Raw genomic sequence first — 21,909 nt, forward strand, 5'->3', positions numbered from 1 at the left:
TAGACTGTGTCTTGTTTGTTTCTGTTTGTAGTACCTAGCACAGTTCCTGCCATACTGTAAGTGCTCAGTAAACAGGAGAGATCTTACATAGTTGAGGTCATCCGTATTACATTCCCAATGCTTGGAACCTGAGGATACATTATGAGAAAGCTATGCTATAGGTTGATAACATTAGAAATTTAAGAACCACAGTACTTTTTGGAATGTCAATATTGCCTTTCTCCACTTCTAAGTATACTTCTGTCGGTGTAGAGCAGTGAGTTTCTGCAGGTTATATTCACCTCTACTTCTTAGGTACCACAGATGCTCCAGTGTTACAATTCATAAAGTGGTTTTAAGAAAATGTTATTGCATTAAAAACAACAACAACAACAGTGTTTTCCATCCAGACAAATTTATACACTATTTTAGTTTTTAAGTCACAACATTCAAAAATTGAAATTATGCATAAAGAACATTTTTTTTCATATCTAAAAGCAGGTAGGAAACTGCATTGTGTTTTAACCTTGAGTTCTTGAATTCTTACTGGTGCAGTGTCTTTTATAATTCTCTAGACCAGCGAGGTGCAATTAAGATGAAAATTGCTAGAGCATAGTTGAATGAAACTTTCCGGTTGAGATCAGAAACGTTCAAATTTATTTTCCCATATATGCAATTGTCATTTTGATTGCATACCCAAAAATGCCTCTCTTCATTTGGCTGCATTTCAGATTCAACTGACAATTCTTATGCAGCGTCTACTTGGCACTGTGTGATCATTCTCCCAAACATCACAAGAGTAGAGTGTGCTCCTTCTCTCCATTTTTGTAGGGCTGGAATTACTTAGTTTTTTGGTTCTCAAACTTTTTAGTCTCAGGACCCCTTTGCACTCTTAAATTATTGAGTACCCCAAAGTGCTTATCTTAGGAAATTTTAGAATATACAAGCACACATTTCATTAGCCCTCAGGGCAATGATAGCACCACGTGTTGTGCAGCCCTCTGGAAAATTCCACTATACAGTCCTGAGAGAATGAGAGTGAAAAAGGCAAATAATGTTTTGGATTTACCATAAAAATAGTTTTGATCATATAGACTCCTGAAGGATCTCCGGTCAGCTCCTACCCCACCCTGGGGTCCTAGGACCACACTTTGAGAATTGCTGATTCATTTGGGTAGAAGAAACCTCATGCTTCCTATGTATTGATAGCTGGTTTTATGATTGCAGGAGAACTCACTGGTTTCTGTTGCTTTTCTGGTATTTTTGACTTCACTGATCATTTGCTAATATTCACTCTTGTGGTTGAATGAGAACATCATGCTGGTCTGAAGCAAATGTACATGGGCAGACGAGCAGAATATTCTCTGTCATACCAGATGGAATTGATGACCCCGCCTCAGCCTGGGTTACTGTTTTAATATGTTGCTCTCTTGCTTTCCCATTGACCTCTAACTTGATCCTTTCTTCCAGCTGTGCATCAGCTGTTGTTAAAGGTATGCCTAATCCCTAGACAGTCAGTCCTTTACAAATATTGTAGTGTGTGCTTTAAATGAGGAGGCTTATTCTTGGTCAGCCAAAAGAGAAGCAAATTTTCTTTGTTATAGCAGAGCAGACTGGAGGGTACCTAGATTTATTGAGCACCTGCTATGTGCCAACTGTTATTAGGCACATTATATTTATTATCTCTTTTAATCCTCACTATAATTCAGCTAGGAAGCTTAAGGAAGTTGAAGTTTAGAGATAGGTTAGTTAATATTCTCCATCTCCCTTGTCCAGACTGGGGCCCTATGTTCTTTGTTCCAATAACAGTTTTCTTGGGCAACACTAGACATCCTTACAATTAATTGCATTGAATAGATTGTTTAGATTTGTGCCTTGCTAGAAGCTCCATGAGGACAGCAGCTGGGATTGTTTTGTTATTTGTTATTTCCTCAGTACCTAGCACAGTGACTGGCACTTAGTATGTGCCCCATGAATGCTTGTTAACACACTGCTCTTGGTTACACAGCCTATAAATGTTGTGGCTGGGGTGTAACCCAGGTCAGTCTCATTCCCAAGTCCAGGGGTTTCCTACTCTAGCTCATTATTAATGTAACATTGGGCCCCAGTGGTATTTTTGTGATGTTTCCCTGCTCACAGTTGACTTTTTGCTTGTTTTGTTGGCTTTGTTTTGATAATTTTATGACTTTCTAAACTTAAAAACATTGGGTTAAAACTGCATAGTTGGAAGAAGAATTTCCAGGTTGGAAGGGACTGAAAGGTGCAGTCCATTCTCCCTTCTCCTTCTTGATTTTTTTTCATGTCACCCTTTATTAATTACCCCCAGTGACAAGGATCTAACTTTACAAAGAAACCTGTTTCATCTTCGGCAGCTCTGACTCATAAGATTTCAACTTGGAATGAAAAAGAATTTCAACACATTCTTTTATGAGAGGATGTCTAGACTCCTTATAATCTCAGTTGCTTCCCCAAATTAGTTTCCATAGCCCTCCTAAATAAAGTATGGTTCCCGTAACAGATGTCATATACCTTAAGGGTTATCTGATCTGCATGATAACTCTTGTATTTTCTTCTAAGCAGGCTAAGACCACAGCTGCTTTTGTGGCAACTGCTTTCCTCTGCTCCTTCCTTTGGCAGGTATCTGCTAGATTTCTTTGGTGGACTAGGGAGTGTGCCCGGTGCTGGGTGTCCAGAGATGAAGGAGTAGTAGTTTCCGTCCTGGCAGAACTATCTCATGGTCTGATTTGTATTGCAGTTACAATTGACTAACACCATCACGTCCTTTCTTGATGGACACATGTGCTCTTACTAAACCGTATCTTTCTCACCCATGCATTTGTACCTGACTTTATGGGTCAGTGCAGTGCTCGGAGTGGATCCTAGGTAATTTTCCTCCTGTTAGATTTGGCCCATCATTATTGCTTGTCAGGAACTTTTTGAAATGATTTTGTCAGCTGCTGTGTTCACTGTCTCTATAAGCTTTGTGTTATATGACATTTGTTAAGTTTGCTGTTTATATATCTTCACTTAAGTTCATCAAAAACAGGCCTAAGGGGCACCTGGCTGACTCAGTCAGAAGAGCATGAGACTCTTGATCTCGGGGTTGTGAGTTTGAGCCCCACATTGGGTATAGAGATTACTTAAAAATAAAATCTTTAAAAAACAAAAAACAGGCCTAAGGATGGAGCCCTGTGGGATACTACCAGAGGCTTCTCTTCAGGCTCACATTCATTCATTGATTATACCACCCAGGTCCCCACACCTTTTCCTTGTACTCAACGTGACTTTGCTTAGTACTATTTAGTGCCCTTGTCAGTTCTTCCCAATGAACTGTAAAAGTCTTTTGTCAAGTTACTCTCTAGTACTACTCATGTAAGGCAAATAAGCCTTAGGGATTTGCTGAGCCTTTTAGGTTCAAAGATTATACAGATCTACTGCCCCAATATCTGAATTCTATGCCAGCCCTTCCAAGTCATGATTCTGATTTGGCTTACATGCTTTAGGTGATAAGGCACCTAGTGATCTAAAAGGGTAATCTATTTGTAAGCACAGTGAAGGAGCCTTAAAAAAACTGGAATCTTGAGAAAAGTAATTTTGAAATTAGAATAATAAGCAGGTGAGAATAGACAAGGAAGCATTGGAAAAGAAGAACAACAGAATGTTTTGTGGTAACAGGTAAAATATGCCATGATAATGTGGAAGTGTGGTCCTGGCTCAGGAATTTGCAAACAAATCTGTGAAATGGAGTGAAAAACCCATAAAAAGATTAGAGTACGCATTAAAATTTAGTGTATGATAGAGGTGGTATTTCTTCAGATCTGTGGAAAAAGGATAGGTTATGGTATTGGGACAATTGGCCAAACATTTGCAGAAAATAAAGTTAGATCTTTGCCCCATATCATATGCTAAAATATATCTCAGATTTACTTACTCCTAAACATTTAAATATATATAAACATAGAGATAGTATATCATAAAATATATTTGATCTTAGTGTAGGAAAAACCTTACTCAGGGTGCATGTAAGAGTTCATAAAGACAAAGATTTAACTACTTAGGCTTTTAAAAACTTTTATGTTAAAAAGCACAATGTACAGATTAAAGGGCAAATATTTTTCGTTGGTTTATTTTTTTGTAACATATGGCAGAGATTAATTTTCTTAATATATAGAGTGCTTATAAATCAGCAAATAAGATGAGCACCCTGATATAAAAATGGTCAAAGGAGAAACAACATTAACAGAATTTTAACTTAATATCAGAAGTGCAAAATAAAAAATAAGTTATATTTCTCATCTCAAATTGGAGGAGATTTTAAATAGATAATACTGGTTTTGAGGAGGTTGTGGGGGAAATAGGCACTTCATAGACTGCTGGTACCTTTCTGGCAGGCTAGAGCAAAATCTGTTAAGTTATGCATACTTTCTGACTGGGCACCTTCCTGGGAATTTATCCTAACAATAATTATGCATACATACATCGTAGTGTCATTTGTTGTAAGGGAAAAGATTGAAAAACCATCTAAATGACAAAGGGGGATTGGTAAAATAAATTACGATAGATCCACGTAAGGAAATACGATGTAGCTTTTTAAAATGTATTATTTAGAATAGACATTTCAGATAGGCTTAATCTCCTACACCCGCTCTTGGATTGATTGGTGGTTTCTTCTTGGAACACTGTGTTGAGAAGGATTCTGAAGCCATGTCTGGGCTTAGCAGGGAAGGGCACTGGGTTCAAGAGGGATTTTGCCATGGAAGGAGAAGGAATGACAAGTGTTCGATACTGGCTTTTCCTGTTGTAGAAGAATGCTTAATGATAAGGGAAATTGTTCAGCCTATGTTAACAACAATGGCAAAACTTGAATATAGAACTGTATACTATGTAGGCTACTTTTTTTGGTGGTGGGGGGGGGGGGTAGGCTATGAGTTGAGAAAAACTACTTAAACCTACCAGAATATTATCAGTGGTTATTTCTGGTCACTGAGATAATGGATGGATGATTTCTGTTTATTTTTTGAAAGCTTGTCTTTTCCCAGTTTTCTATAGAAAGTAGTATTTTATAATTAGAAAAAATATATATAAATGTTATGATTAAAAATAGTAATGGGGAAAAACAGTGGTAAGGATATTGTCTGAAATACAGGCATGTTTTTAAAGAACTGTAGTCTCCAGATTTTGTTCCTTGCAGAATCCAGATTTTTGGAGAGGTGGTTTTTGCCCAGCCCCTCAGCATCTGAATGAGGCATATGTAACTTCAAGAGTCCCTGCTTATGTTCCTTTTCTTTTTTTTAAATTAAAGCACACTGATATAAAATTAAATTGAGGCCATTTGATTAAGCAGGCATCTGTGGATATATAGAGACAAAAGATATAATTTCTGTCTTTAAGAAGCGTACGTTCTAGAAGGGAAGATAGACATAATAATAACAGCAGTGGCAGGAGAAGAAATGAGAGCAAACGTGTAGTGCTTTTTATAGGCCAGGCATTTTTCTTAAGTGCTTTATTTATTCATTTACTCTTTACAGTAGACCTGTGAGATAGGAATTTTATGATCTTATTTACAGATGAGAAATTGAGGATGGAGAAGTGAAGTTAAGTGACTAAATCAGGTTCAAACCCAGGCAGTCTGACTCCAGAGTCTGTTAAACCACTGCTGGGGCGCCTGGGTGGCTCAGTCGGTTGTGTCTGACTCTTGGTCTCAGCTCAGGTCTTTTTTTTTTTTTTTAAGATTTTATTTATTTATTTATTTGAGAGAGGGAGAGAGAGAGCACACGTGTGAGCAGGAGGAGGGACAGGGTGAGGGAGAGGGAAAGAATCTCAGGGAAACTCCACACTGAATGCAGAGCCTGACACGGGGCCTGATCTCACAACCCTGAGGTCATGACCTGAGCCAAAACCAAGAGTCGGATGCTCAACTGGCTGAGCCACCCAGGTGCCCCTCAGCCCAGGTCTTGATCTCAGGGTCATGAGTTCAAGTTCAAGCATGTGCAGTTTCTCTGTGGGTTACTTGGACACGATGATACAGATATCCTTTCAGATCTGTCCTCAGTTACTCTCAGTCAGGTATTGTTCAGTTGCTTTACATGGATTGGCTCACTTCCTCCTCAGAGCAAACCTTCCTGTCTTGTTCATCAAAGGCTTACTGGGCATTTCTGATATGCAAACAGTGGGGGAGGGCTGGGAGAGGTGAATGCAGAGCAGTTTTGTTCTTAGCGCCTGGGCATAGGTTTGTTGAAAGGTTTGGGTGTGGAAATGTGAGTGGAGTATCATGCTCTGTAAGGTGTGGTGGTGATTACAGGATCCTGGAGATCCTGCTGCTTTACTTTGGAATCTGCCCCCTAATCAGCTTACTGAAGGGAGAGGGTTTGGAGGAAGGCAGGGTATTTTTGGATGGCAGGAAAATCTCAGCATTGTCCTTTGGGTAAGGGGAATAATTGGCCCTTGATCTGAAGTGGCAGGTAAGAGAAACCCTTTTTGGGTTAGTCGGATAACTATGTCAGGGCAACACAGTGGTAATGGTAGCTAATCCACAGGACTGGTGGGCAGGTCATTTAATGCTAAAAATGTTTCAGGAGCCTCTAAAAGGCAACTTGTGACTGCAAGAGTAAGGGGAACCCTGTAATGAGATCTGAATCCAAGATTGATTTTTGTAATGAGGGAATCGATTTCTCAAGGAAATTGTGTGACAGTATGATGTTTGGATGAGTGTACTTCCTGGTTGGTCTGTTGCAGACACTTTGACAGATTGTTTCTCTGTCTGGATTATGTTGCTGTTTGCTCCTCAGTGCTGATAAGTACCCCTTTCCTTTCACTGATGCTGTCATGTTTTCCCCTCCTAGGTTTATGGAATCCGAGCTGGACCTAAATGACATCATTCAGGAGATGCACGTGGTGGCCACCATGCCAGACCTGTACCACCTCCTGGTGGAGCTGAATGCTGTGCAGTCTCTCCTTGGGTTACTTGGACACGATAATACAGATATCCTTTCAGATCTGTCCTCAGTAGGAAGGCTGACAGGGTGAGGGAATACAGTTTACTCTCATCTCCTGTCTGTCTCTGCTGATGTCTGCTGTCACGTCTGGTGTTCTATTTTCATTCTAATTATCTCCCGTCTTGAAACACACGCTGCTCTTTACTCATTTGAAAATCTGTTTTTATCTATGACTAAATCTTGGGCAATCCTTAATTGTCCTACTTTCTCTTATTAGTGCTGGAATTCATTGTGATGTATCTGTTCATACCTTAATAGCATTAATTTCTCAGGATCTTGATTTTCCAGGTCCATTATAGTGGCAAGGCCAGATAGGATTTGAATCTGTTGATCTAGACATCATTCTGCTAACAGATGGCCCAGTGGAGTTGAGAAAAGAGGAGGCAGTGAACCATGGTAGAAAGCACACTGGAATGTCCAGGAAGACAGGGATTTTAATTTTATTTTGTCCAGTGCTACGTTCCCTATTCCTTAAAAAAGGCTTGGTGCACAGAAGCACATAATATTTGTTGAATGAGCATTAGACCTAAACAGATGATCTAGCTTTGGCTCCCAGCTTCATTTCTAGTGTGAAATTTGATGCCCCTCCAGCCCTTAGTATTGTCCTCTGCAGGAGTGGAGTTAATAACTTTTGCCTTTCATTGTTACGGAGGATTAAAGGAGACCATGTGAGGGCTAAGCAGTTTCTGATACACAGTAGGCACTTAGTGGATGTTACTTTTACCTGAATCTGAACCTGACTTCCAAAACCATTTTATACTTTGTCTTTGCTCTCAGATGTGCAGCAGCTTTCTGCAAACGGCTTTTGATGTGCCCTTGGTCGGGAATATGTTCATTAAAGCAGATTCTCTTCCAGTAGTTTTTCTGTTTGAATCCAGATTTCCGAAGGTAGGAGACAAATTTAGTTAGTCTGCCTGAGTGATATTCACGGGGAATCTGCTGCTGCTTCATGTTATTTTCATCTTCCTGGTAATCTCTCTCCTGAGAGCATGTCTCACTAGGTTCTTTCCTGCTTGATAATTCTCATAGAAATAAATCAGTGAATAATTTTAATGCAGCCTTCTTGAACGGTGCTCTTAAGCCATTTCTGAGACTTGTAAGGTTAGATAGTATTAAGAATCACTCTGTCAGTCCCCAGGTTGTTGAATGTGTTCCTCAGGGTTTACTTCTGGGTTCTGGGTTGTACGAGAACCCTGGTTGATTAGCTTGTTTCTGGATCAGCTTAGTATAGGGTCTCATGAATTCATGCAGCAGACATGCTTGGAGTGCTTATTATGTACCAGGCACTGTACTAGACCCCGAGGAACCATGGACTAGACTGGATGTTCAAGCAGCATCAGTCAATAAACATATATTTGGGTGTCTACCATATGATCAGCCCTATTCAAGGTACTAACTAGTCCTCACAGAGTTAGTAAGGTAGAAGGAGTTCTAGTTACGACTTTACATTTTAATTTACCTACAGAATGGTAGATTTTCAGGATCCAAACAGACCTGAGAGATGACTTAGCCCAGTGCCTTATTTATTTAGTGACAAATCAGAGGTCCAGATGTTGGACAGCTAACTGTTGAAGTTGAGGCTGGCCCTCTGGGCGCCCCCAGTTTCCAGTCCAGTGTTGTTTCAAGTGCATCTTGAGCCCTCCCCCTGTAGGATTTATTACATCCCTGACAGGGTTGCACAGTGTCATCTGCTACCTTGTGTATTCACACAGGAATCACCAAGTTGTTTCTGGAAACACAGCTCTCGTTCTTTTTTCTGTTCCTGCTAACTCAAAGTAATAGTAGCAGCTTTCCGAAGATCCTGACATTTTGCTGATTCACCAGCCTGGTTCCTGCTGGGGAGAAGAATGACACAAGAAGTGCTGTTCAACATCGGCATACTTGGGAAAGGCAAGGGCACAGATGTTCCAAGTTGTTAAGTTCTGGTCTTTAAAAAGGAAAAAAACAAGTCCCCCTGTAATAACTTTGACAGATTGCCATCTCCCTCCTGTTTTCTGAGAGCTAAACTGCGTTTTTGTTTTTTTTTTTTTCCCCTCTAGTATGCCAACCTTCACCCTACTGCCCTAATGATATTTTTTAAAATCTGATTTTTAATTATGCCCTACATCAAATTTAAAGTGCATTTGAAATTTTTTTAATTACCTAATTTTAATTAGCTGCAGCAATTAGGGTAAATGTCATCGTCCTCAAAGTACAGTTTTTCTTGAAAGTGGTTTCAGGAAAGGGTAAGCCCTCTTGACTTGCGTCTGACACATCCTCTACCATTTCGGGACGTTGATCTCCCAGTAGCAATGCATTCTGCTTCCTGTCTTATCTGTGATCTATAATGGAGATTTTTCTTCAGGAGACGCTTGTTAACAATTACTGTTGTACAGCTGTAACTGCCCTGAACACCTTACCATGAATAAACAATTTCATGGCAGTCATGACTTTAATTTTTCATCTTTTTTAACTCTTCATTTATCAACCAAGACCATACGTGGCTGGTTGTGTTCCCGGCAAGCCCAGGTCATCTTTGCTTTGTCCTCCTCTGAGAAAACGTAAACTATAGGGATTTTAATTGGATCAGAGGCTGGTTTGTTGTAACCTTAAGAAGCAGAGTTGCGAGAAAACAGCTTGTGCCCCGTCCTTTCAACTGTGAGAAGCAGCTTCAGAGTTTATTCTGGCGCTCTGCGTCACTGCTGCTCGTGAGGGCCTGTCAGCGCTTCTGTGCCTCGTCTCCCCCCTTGAGAGGCTGGAGCCCAGCCATCGGTTGCTGCAGAGTGGAATTCTGGTCTGTGAAGAGCATCTCTGGGGGTGAGGGGCAGAGAGGGAGGGGCATACCCCTCACACACTACTGAAGAGTCACTCTGAATGTGCTAGAAGGGAACACAAGGTAGGATCCAACAGCTGCTGCCTTTTAGAAATACTGCTTTTTAGAACCATTTTTCCTTTGAAGTAGGTCATTTAAATATGTTTAGAGTCCTTTTTTGTGAACCTTTTGGAGTGTTTCTACAGAAACATAAAATCGAAGGTACATTTAAAGATATTTTCTTAAGGTACTGCTAAACAAACAGTTTTTGTGGCCCAGATTAAGCCATATTTCCTCATTTTGCCTAAAGGAACAAGGAAGAATAAAACAAGGGGAAGATAAAACCCCAGATGGTGGCTCATCACCCCTTTTACCACCAACAAAAAAATAAATCACCACAGCACCAAATCCATAAGCATCCTATTTTTGTATGTCATTAGCTGCATTCTCAGTTTGAGTGACAAGTCAGTGGAATCCTTTCTAAAGTCTTTGTGGTAGATCACAGCATTTATGGACTTCCTCCTTTTTGTGATAAGCCCTGTTGGGTCCTATTGGGGAAACAAGAAATAATAACTCCAGTTGAGCAAAAACACTCACCTACGTACAAGTTACTATGTGTGGTAAGTGCCCTTGGAGTATTATGCTCATGAAATGCCATTGGAGTTTTGAGGTGTGAGTCATTTCTGGCTTGGGGGTGATTAGGGAATTGGGCATTGGGAGATGGGTAAGCTTTTAACAGATGTGGAGATCCGAGTGTGTTTCGAGTTTATTTTTATGGCCTGTATCTTGCCAGTGGAAATTGCCATTCCTTACATGCTAGAAGCTGATGTGCTCATGTAATCACTACAAAGTAACCAGGATATCAGGCTCGTGACTTTACTTAAAAAAAAAAACAAAAACATCAAGACTACTGCTTCCCAGGTCAGTGCTCTATTCTTTAAAAAAAAAAAAAAATATATATATATATAATATATATATATATATTGAATACACCCAATTTGTTCACAGTCTGCTTTGTCTCCACCTGTTTGTGACTCAGAAAAATTAGGTCTCATTGTAATAATGTCAACCTAAGGCATTATTACAGTGGGTTGCATACTAATATGTGGGAAGGGAGAAATTTGTTAGTTACAGAGGAGATCATTGGTGCTGATAGGACAGCTCTTTTTTTTGGGGGGGGGGTCTGGGATAATTTTAGGAAGTGGTTGTTAGCGCTATTCCTTTCTAAACAACTGCCTAGTTTTCTTAGACTCTAGAAAGCCAGGAGGACTTGCAAAGTTGTCCTGTTGGATTTTGTGAAGGACTACTGTGGGAATTGGAAAATAAAGAGCAGACAGACTTTTTTTAGACCAGCAGGGATCAATTGAATTTGAGCAGTTTGGGTCTGAGAAAGCTAAAGTGGAACAAGCTGACTGCAACACACCATATTGTCCCAGGAGGTGTGTACAATAGTCAGGGGTGCCATGTGTTAGAGCCCCAGTGTTAATGAGCAGGAATAGGGCTGGGAAGGGTTTGAGCCTCTTAAGGGCTTTCTTCTAATTGGACTGGGACGGAGTTGGCTATTGCTCTAGTGCTTTCCTGCAAACACTGTCTAACAAGACTTGTGTATCTTGGGCGCCTGGGTGGCTCAGTTGGTTAAGCGACTGCCTTCGGCTCAGGTCATGATCCTGGAGTCCCGGGATCGAGTCCCACATCAGGCTCCCTGCTCAGCAGGGGGTTTGCTTCTCCCTCTGACCCTCTTCCCTCTCGTGCTCTCTGTCTCTCATTCTCTCTCTCAAATAAATAAATAAAATCTTTAAAAAAAAAAAAAAAAAAACCCCAAGACTTGTGTATCTTGAGCTGTTGCTTTGCTGGGAGCTGTTCTCATCTTGATATTTCCAGAATCAAAACTACACTGAAGAGAAGGTACTTCTTTTTCTCATCAGTAGTCCGACATGTCTGATAATCTGTGCAGATAAGTCACCCATTTTTCTGGAGCCTTTTAAGTATGCTCTGAAGAAAGGTCAGGTGAAAAGTGCCAAAATGGCAATCTAGGAAAAGGACCTCTTAATATAACTTTTGATCTTGTTTATGAGTTTTAGGTGAATTCTATGTCCCTGGAAGACTAGGGTCGTTGTAGCCTGCTTTGGACATTTCCCCTGTGGCAATATAGTGCCCTTAGCCATTAGTAGGTACTTAATGAGTCTTGAACGAGTGCATTTTCTCCTTCATATTAGTTTGATCTAGGATTGGGAGAAAATTAAGAGTCCAGGTTTATTCTAGGTAGCTCTGTGCCAACTGTTTTAAAAGGAGAAAAAGACCATTGTGTCTGTGTTTTAAAATTCGTCTGCATTAAATGAGCCATATCTAATCACTGTCCTAATCTAGGAGTAAAAGAAAAAAGTTTTGTTTTTTTTTTTTTAAACCCAGATTTGTTCCAATAAATCAGGTATATTCCCTGAATCTAGACTGGTTCATTTTTCTTAAGGAATCCTATTTGAAATGCTTTTTTTTTTAAAAGCTTTTATTTATTTATTTGATGGAGAGAGAGACAGCGAGAGAGGGAACACAAGCAGGGAGAGTGGGAGAGGGAGAAGCAGGCTTCCCGTCGAGCAGGGAGCCCAATGCAGGGCTTGATCCCAGGACCCTGGGATCATGACCTGAGCTGAAGGCAGACACTTAACGACTGAGCCACCCAGGCACCCCTGAAATGACTTTTTTAAAAAAGCCATCTGCTTACTACATCTTGTTCTTATCTTTTTGTTTTTTGATTTTTTTAAATAACTTTTGTTCCTTGTGGACATATCTCATTGGAGATTAATGAGATTAACGTTCAGTTTCTGTACCAAAACTTTACATGGATCATACCCAAAAGCAAATATCTAAAGCCAAAAAGTGGAAGTAAATACTCCTCTTTTTCCAAGAGCCTTTGTATTATGGACCATTTTGTGCCCAGCTGGTCTTTTTTGCTTCACCTCTTATTACACTAGCTTATTGCCCCTGTAGTGGACAGGTACAGAGGGAGTGTGCAAGGTGGCCTTTCTACTCGACATGACAAAATAGGCTCTCAAAAACTGTGTTTTAGTAATTCACAGAGAGACAGGCTCTCTGTTTTCCTATTATACTTGGACGAGAGAGCCTTTTACCTTGTGAAATGAAATTGTAACTACAGTGGAAAAACCTATCACTCATGCCCAGAGTCTGCTTGTGAAGAAATGCTGGATGGGTGGCAGACCATGCTGAATTTTCTCATCAAGATTGAGAATCTGCCAGTCTATCTTTAGTTTTGGTTCTCACTCCTCTTTCTGGTCTTCAAATGACCTTTATCTTCTGGGTAATATTACATTACCCAGGAGTTGATTACAATTATGGACTCGTTAACTGCCTTGCTGAAATGTTAATTTGGTGAAAGTTAGGAATTTATGTAAAATCACTTAGCAGTAGAATTGATGAAATATTTACCAGACCCAGTAACTGGTAACTGGTTTCATATTTGACTTCTCAACTGAGGCAGGAGGGTAGGCAAGGAGAAAACCACTGGAACATTTTTAGAAATGACTTTCCTTGGTAAAATTTAGACACTTATTCTGTCCTATATAAAACCACCACCATTGTCAAACTCTTTTCCGTTTTAAAAGAAGTTCCTAGGTTTAATGTGACACATCTGTGAGCATGGTATAAGACTAATCAAAGAAAAATATGATACCTGGCCCATAGACCTGAGAGGCTGAAAAAGGACTTGATCGATCTGAATGTCTGTAGCATCCCCAAAATATAAAATTAGATCTTCCAACTCATTGTGACCCAGAAAGGAAGACCATGCTGTTGTTAGCCTACATTTTAGATTTTAGAGGCTTCAGGAAAAAGTGAACGCAACAGTGAGGGCCTTGGCCATTCTGTGGGAAGACTTGACTAACAATCTTTATTAGAAGACGCTTTCATATTTTCTTTTACTTTGATTTGCCTGGCCTTCGACATATGTGACCTTATTTATTCCTTTTAGCTACTCAGCAAGATGGGCTGGGGAGAGACCATTGCCACCATTGTACAGGCGAGGAAACTAAGCTGTAAGGAAATAAAGGGGCTTGGACAGGATTACACGGCTAGTGATAGTTTTGGGATAGTTCAGTTCGCTGAAGATAGGAAGCAAAGATGAATACAACATGACTCCTGTCCAACATGACTCCTGTCCTCATGTTTGCTCTGACTCTTCATCTGTTGTTCTTTCATATATACCCCACCTGTCTCTTGAGGCTGTTGTTTAATGAATATCCATCACATATGAGTTAGTAAGTACTTAGTTCTGCATGGCATTGTTCAAGGAAGGTAATGATAGTACTTATTATATGCCTAATTCATATTTGTGTCCTATAGACATCTGACTCTACAGTGGATGGATGGATGGATACATAGATGAATGTCATGTATATTAAATAAGCATGTGAATCGCTAAGATTTTTACAATGCATATTTAAGAACTTTTCAAGAGAATATATTTGAGAGTTCCTTAGATGAGGAGGAGGGGGAGTTTTCAGCATCTTGTTTCTTCCTGAAACTTTTAATAATTTTTGGTGGAAATACGTGACAGATCTTTGTAATTACAGTAGGGTCATTAGCTAGGATTTACCTGAACCTAGCCCTGTTTAAAGCCGGTATGTCTTCCCCTGTCCATTAGTGTGAAGTGTGGCAAAAGTATTGTTTTTGGAATCAGATGGACCTAACATTCTCCCCTACTATTGCAGTGACCTTTAGCTAAGTTACTTAACCACTTTGAGCTTTGGGCTTTCTGATCTGTAAAATGGGGATCACACGTATATTATAATGCCCTTGTGAGAATTTGGAAGCACAGCACTTGGCATATTGATGACTTTTAGACATGGTGGTTATTACAGCGGCAACTGTTGCAGTCTTTACTACTAATTCCTACTAGTCAGGGGTAGCTCTGGGGTTTCTAGGGGTTAGTTGGGTAGCCAGTTTTTGTTTTTTAAAATTAATTCAAACAACTTCTGTGCTTTGGTTTACTGTGTGTCAAGTATGATACATGGTCTTTTGTGTCAACCGCTTTCTGGTCACTTGGTTAATGAAGAGTAGACTAGACACATAAAGGAGTTTTGTCCAAAGACCTTTAAGCTCTTTTACATATTAAGTTTTGTAGCACTCCGGTGTTTTGGGTAAATGTCACTTTAAAGAGTGAAAGAAGACACAGATAGCTTAATTACTTGTGCGTGATGATCAGCTAGTCGGTTATAAATGAATAAAACAAACCTTCCAATAGTTTTTCTTTCAGCAAAAGATGTTCATAAAATACCTGGAACGTCAGCTGGCAGTTGCTAGCAAATCCTATCATTCCTGTTACTCTGTCCTGTATCTTTCCTTTATTTTTTTCTTTCCAGTTCTAGTGAAACTGCCCTGATTCTGACCTTGTCTCACTCTGGACTGGTGTGTGTATCTTTTCCTCTAGACCTGGCTCCCTGCCCAGCCCTCACCCTCCAGCTACCTGCTCATCCTGCCTCCCATCTGCCCACCCCCGCCCCTGGCACTCAATGCTTGAGTGCAGCCTGTATACAGCTATTAGGTTATTCTTTCAAAATACTATTTTCTTCATAGAGTTCTAGTTGTAATTTTCTCTCTCTCCTCCCTTTTCTTCTGTCCTCCCCTCCCTTCCCAAATCCTCTATGTTCTCCTCTTCACGTGCCTTTGTACATTCCAGTCTCTTTGCCCTTACCGTGGCTTGGCTTTCTTGCCCCTCTGCCCTCATCCTTTTTAGTTGCCAGTTTTCTGATCAGTCTTCTCTAGCAAATCATTCCTGATTTCCGAGTTCAGTTTGATTGCTCCTTTTTTAGGACGTCTGTATTCCTCATTTGTTACATGTTGGCAGTTGTCTGTGGTGTATAATTTTTTAAATGTCTCTGATTATTGAACGCTCTCATTTTGTAGATGAGGAAACTGAGACCCAGAATGAATAATGTATTTGCTTTTGTCACCATCACAGTGCTTTCTTCATCGTAGACATTCAGAAATGCAGGTCGGCAGTGCATGGTGTCCGTGTGTGTGTGTGTGTGTGTGTGTGTGTGTGTGTGAGAGAGAGAGAGAGAGAGAGGGAAAGAGAAAGAGAGAGAGAGAGTGTTTCCAAGGTGAGGAAGGGAAGCAGTTTAGTTCTGCCTTCCAGTTTCCAAACATAACTCCTTTTTTCTCTCTTTCATGTTTTCTTTCTTTCATATATATTTTCCTCTTTCTATTTTTGTCTAGTGTTTAATTCTCATTGTTCTTCCTTTTATGTCCATAGTAGCTCAGTATGTGAGAGGAGGGAGCTGGGTGGGGGGGGAGGTCTAGCTCAGTCCAGTGTAAAGCCTTCCCTCTACATCTGAAACTGATTTTGTCCTGCCCCGCTCTCTGCCGACCCCTAGCTGAACACCAGCCATCTCAGCTCAGAAATCATTACTGCCTTTGAAGGTGAACCGTACAGGGTAGTTCAGATTATACTGAGTTCCAAGAATTTAAATTGTGAGATAGGGTTAAGGGTATTGGCCTGTTTCTCACTGGGAAAGCAGCCTCCTGAGCAATTTATTTGAAATTTTGAAATTTATGAAAATGCAGTGAACCTATGGAATAAGTGACCAGGAAGGCAGCATAAGGAAAAAGACTGAGTCAGTTAAAAACATTTACTGAACACCCACTGTGAGTAGAACCTTGTTGAAGAGATGTTAATAAAGCCACAGTGTATTAAAGGTGAACGGTAATAAAATGATTGACAAGGAAACAGAAGGGAAACAAAGATTTTAATAAAATGTCAGTAAGGTTTCAGTATATATGTGATACCCTTAACACTTTTCACATGTGTCCATAGCTGTGGTTGATTTGCTTCAGGAATTAACAGATATAGACACCCTCCACGAGAGTGAAGAGGGAGCGGAAGTACTCATCGATGCTCTGGTAAGTTGCTCGTCCCTCTGGGGTTTTGTGGGTGTGTGTAAGGTGTTAACATCATCACCATTGTCTCTGTGAGTGACACCAGGTGGGTGTGAGCTCCGTGGCAAGGCTACACTGAATGAGGAGAGTAAGAAAGTAGAAATGCAACTTGTGGGGTACTTGATACTCTGGAACTGGGTTAAGGAAGGGGTTATAGAGGCCTAGCATTTATTAAATATCTGCTGAAGGCAGGCCTTTTCTCATTTTTTTTCACTTTATGTCCTCTTTACCATATCCTCTCTGCTACTAGTCCCATTTCCAGCTGTGACACTGAGGCTTAGAGAGGCGAAACAACTTGCCCGTGGTCACACAGCTGGGATTTGAACCTGTGTTCTCTTGGCTCCGTGTTCCTGTTCTTCTACCCCCATGTGGTGCTGCTGACCCTTGCACAAACGTTTCTCCTCTCCTCCCGGAAGCACCAGTGAGGACAGATACCATTATCATTTTACAGATAGGGAATCGGAGAACGTTAAAAGCAAGAACAAACCTTCCAGCTCATCCGACCAGAGTTGCAGCCCCTGCCTGTAGAGCCTGGGCTGGTGGATTTCTCTGTGCCTTTTTTGTGGAGCCTGGGTGAGGCTTCAGAGTCTTCCAGGCAGCTGCCAGTCATATGGAGTTTACATGTGAGTTAAACCAGTCTGTTCTCATCACCTCCCTTGTCACATGAGGAAACCCAGATACAGAGGGGCAGCTCTCCACCAGGTCACTCAGCCCGGCCCTGTGCAGCTGGGATGAGAGGCTGCGTGTTCGGATCCCCAGCATACCAGCTTCCCTCTCGACAAGGAGGCCTCCAGGACTGGAAAGGCACCCCAGCTGGCAAGTGGAGGAGGGAGTCCAGTCCAGCCTCTTACCCTGACACCTCCTGTGGGGCTCTGTCCACCCATCAACCACCCATCAAGCTGTCTCCCTCCTCTAGGCTCTCTTAATTTTCCTTCCTCTCTGTTGTCTTCTGTGGTCTGGTCTTTTCTTTCTGCTAAGAATGTTAGTAAATACTGGTTTTGATGCAGTTTACAGTTTATCAAAAATGGCTGCAGTCCCTTGTATTAGAAGCACCGGGGTGTGTGTTAGGCTATATTCTGGCCCCATCCCAAACCCACTGAATCAGAATGGTTGGGCCTGGGGCCCCAACTGATTCTGACACCCCACTGCTGCTCCACTCACCCTCTCCTCACCTTTCTCTCAAGGTCCTTGACACTGGCAGTTTCCCATGTGCCATGCTTGTTGCTGGTGTTTGGTGTGAATAGAGAGGCTCTGAACCCACCGGGTATGAAGGCCTGTCTCCTGCAGAGTCTGAGGCTGGAGTCCCGCAGGGCTGTTTGTGACTCAGTTTGATGAAAATTTCTATTGCCATTTTTCTTTCAAGCTCCTTCCTAGAGCAAACTGCCACTTTTGTAGAATTCAGGACCTTTATTTTTCCTTTGAACCACTGAGCAGAAAGGAAAGGATGATGTTGGGTTGTCCTTTTGTTTTGAGGAGCATCTGAAGGAAGGCTGTGGCACTTGCCCCTGCTCTGTGTCCCCACGGTGTCATTTGTACAGTCTCACCTTCCAGAGGTTAATTACGGTGGCCCTGAGTGAGCCTTCCTGCCTGGTCCCTGGGCTGATTTTAATTACCATCCGTTGCCTGTGCGAGTAGAGGAGACGAGAGAGGAGCAGCTAGCCCGGCTGCTGCCTGTAAAACGTCCCCGGAAACAGCAGTTCCCACAAAAGCCCCCTTTGTGTTTTCTGTGTTGCTAAGCCCACCAACAAAAGCTGGGCCATGCAGATTTTATTGTTTGTTTGGAAAGAAACAGTTCATCCTCAGTCTGGGGAGCCGTTAGGTAGCTGCTATACAGGGTTTTCTGTTTGTTTAGGGTTTTTTTTTTATTATTATCATTTTAAGATTTTGACTCTTACAGCTTTATACTGGTGGGGCTGGTGTGAATCACATTTGAACATCCCTAGACTTCTATATATTATTTGCTTGTCTGCAGCCAGTCAGCAGCTATCAGTAAATAACAGAGAACAGAACTGGTGGGTGGTCTGTCATTTATTATTATTTTTTTTTACCCTTGTGCTGCATTCAGGAAGAAGTTTGATAAGTATTCTCATATTACAAGGGTTGAGTTGTCTTTGTAGTTTTAATTTGGGGCCAATATCAGAGGCCTGGAATTGAATGAGCAGAGGCTAGAGGGCACGGAGCAGAATTTATTGTGGTGTGCAGTTTGCAGTTATTGCCTTGGCTTTTTCCCAATTGGAAGTCCTGAGCAATAGACTAGCACATTTGTGGGGAGGGAGTGCTGTCCTGGCATTCTTGGGGATCTTTGGGGCTTAAAATTTGGTTCACATCCACTGCTGTTACTTATGCAAAAGGTGAATATTTGTGCTTTGTAACAAATTGATTTGGTAGCCTGGAAAATAGAGTCTTTTCTAAGAGTAGTAAATGCAAGAGTGTATTGCTTTAATGGCACTTCTCTGGCATACCTCTCTAAAGAAGTCTTAGGACTTCTTTAGCGTTGTGATTAGATGACAGCCATTTCTTACTTTCTAGTCCCCAAATTTGCCATGTGCTTTGCAGCCCCATGCCTTTGCTCACATCTGCCTTCAGCTTGGCAGGCCTTGCTTCTCCTGGGCTACCTGGAATACTCCCACTCATCCTTTAAAACCTAACTTAAAACTTATCTCTTCTGAGTTTTTTTTTTAAGGCTTATTCCCCCCCCCCCCCCCGCCGCCCCGCCCCAGGCAGAATTTGTGTTCTTTTAGCGCTTTGTATATCCTGGCACTTGTCACATTGGCTTATAGACATCTGTTCATAAGTTTGTCTTTCCTGAGATGTGATTCCCATCAAGAGAGTGGCCAAGGTGGTAGCTCTATCATTTACCAACTGTGTGTCCTTGGGAAAGTTACCTAATCTCTATGTACTCAGTTTCTTCTTCTGTAGAATGGTGATAACAGTAGTGCCTATTGCATAACACTGAAGTGAGGAATAAATGAGATATTTAATAAATCTTTAGGATTGTGTTCAATACAGAATAAACCCCCAATGAATGTTGGCCATTATCTTCATAGAGGTATTATGCCTGGAACATATTAAGTACTAAGTAAATGTCAAGTTAAAATGACATATTTATCATATGCCATCAGCGAGAGGTTGAGTTCAACAAACTTTTTTTTTTTTTTCATTTTGACAGATATTCAAAAAACATTTTGAATGAATACTCAAAAATTTTTTTTTGAAGGGAATGGACCTAAATAAGGCATGGGAGGATAGACGTTTAGCTTTAAAAAAAAAAAAAGGATGAAATGAGTAATGCTGATAATGCAAGGCAGAATATTAAGAACAGTTGTGAGATGTAAGCTTCTGTGGAAGTGGGGAGGAGGGAGCAATCACTTGTGAGGGGGAAGAATCAGGAAGGACTACGGCGCTGCAGGTACTTTCTATGGCCTCAAAGGGAAGCTTTAACTGGACGATGTGTGCAGGTGTCCCAGCAGAGGAGGTGGGAATGTGGCCGGGCCATGACATTGGCCATAGTGGTTATAGGAGCCACCATTTGGTATGAAGAGTTTCACAAAAGTGGCTTTGATGTGGAGACTTGGGGGACTGCCCTCCATACCCATGCTTGCACTCAATTAACCCTACTTAAACATTCAACTTTGAAGTTCTTTAGTGGTTTGGTTTGGGCTGTTTGGCAATACATTTGTGCTGCTCAGGTGAGGCTGGGGTTGGCAGGTTTTCAGTTGCTTCCAAAGGTATTTATTATGTAAATTTCTGGATCCTGTCACTTTTATCCCATTCTCATTTCTGTTAATGTCTTCACCTTCATTTGTATTTGTTCCCAAGCAAAATTCATTTGTTCGTTCATTCACTGAATGTTTACTGAGTGCTTTGTGTGTTCTAGACTCTAGGAATGGCTTATATGGCAGTGAGCAAGACTGACAGAGTCTGCTTTTGTGGAGCTCAAATTCTAGTGTGGGGAGAAGCAGTAAACAAACCAGAAAGCAGATAGTGGTTCTCTTGTTACATAAAGAGTTAAAATAGAGTGATGTGATGTACGGTGAAGTCACGTTAGATTAGATAGTTAGGGAAGGCCTGAGTTCGGCATGCAAGAAGAAACCAGCCATTCGGAAAGGACAAGTGCAAAGTACCTAAGGCAGGAATGAGCTTGACAGATTCAAGGAACAGAACTGTTGGAGCACAGTGGCGGGGAGGGGAGAGAGCGCATTCAGGGCCAGATTGCTCAGGACTTTGTAGGCCAGGGTAGGAAGCTGGGGTGGAATTGCCGGTGTGAAAGGGAGTAACCGGAGTATCTTGGGCAAGGGAATGTAACGTTGTCTGACCGAACATTTTAGGAAGTCCATTCTTGGCAGCCGTGTGGATAATGAATTGGAGGAGCAAGAGGAGAAGTTAAAATATTACTAGATAGGTGGCAACAGGCATAAGTTTTGCATTCTGACCATATTACCATTTGTATCCTCAAAACTTACTGCTTGATCAAGATTCAGTGGATATGTGGGAGGTTTTTTTTCTTAGTTTTTTAAATATGAAATTTTCAGAACTCATAGCAGGTAGAAAAATTTACTCCACACTCTTAAGAAAGGTTATTGGCAGATTGTACAAGATAGAAAAAGAATCCTTCAAACCTTCTCATCTGTCCTTTTTTTTTTTTAATTTCCTCCTTTTCTCTTATATCCATCTTCCCTGGTCAAGTGGAAAAGGATATCTGAACATGCCCTTGAACTTTGAGTAGGACCTGCTGGAATATTGTTTAGGAGACTAACAAGGAGAAGTATCTGGTGACTTACCAGAAAACGTCAGGCTTAAGACAGTCATGATTTTTAATGCCAGAGTTCTCTGGCTGACACTTTGGTCCCTGACCAGGATTTGGTTTTGGTTTCAGGTTTAGTCACAGGTGCAAAAAATTGGCATGAAGGTGGTAGACCCAAGGGCCTAGAGGGAGTAAGACAGAATGCTAATTTGTGCTTCTTACTAGGTGATATCCAGAGCTATGCATAATATAAATATTTTTCCAAGGGTTTTCTGAGCTAAGTGTATTTTGACTGCTTTGGCCCTCTTACAGTCAGATAAAATTGCATTTAACCTAGCTAAACGTAAAGTTTTATACTTTACAAGCTTGAAAAGGCTGTCTGTTAGAAGTTAGATTTCTGTGGCAAGAAAAGAGATTTTCCTCCAGCCAGATACCCATTCAGTTCTGGGATT

At 41.1% G+C, this 21,909-nt stretch overlaps 1 protein-coding gene across 3 annotated transcripts in view; it reads left to right on the forward strand.

The window, feature by feature from the left end:
- CTNNBL1 (catenin beta like 1) overlaps nt 1-21,909 on the forward strand; it is a 156,278-nt gene that overhangs the window by 37,482 nt on the left and 96,887 nt on the right. For all 3 annotated transcript variants that reach the window (XM_044918492.1, XM_044918493.1, XM_021688906.1), the window contains exons 4-5: nt 6,822-6,961; nt 16,580-16,677. In XM_044918492.1, the coding sequence (XP_044774427.1) occupies nt 6,822-6,961; nt 16,580-16,677 (238 nt within the window). The remainder of the gene's footprint in view (nt 1-6,821; nt 6,962-16,579; nt 16,678-21,909) is intronic.

The sequence above is a fragment of the Neomonachus schauinslandi genome, chromosome 10 (assembly GCF_002201575.2).
Source record: "Neomonachus schauinslandi chromosome 10, ASM220157v2, whole genome shotgun sequence".
Taxonomy (NCBI): Eukaryota; Metazoa; Chordata; class Mammalia; order Carnivora; family Phocidae; genus Neomonachus; species Neomonachus schauinslandi.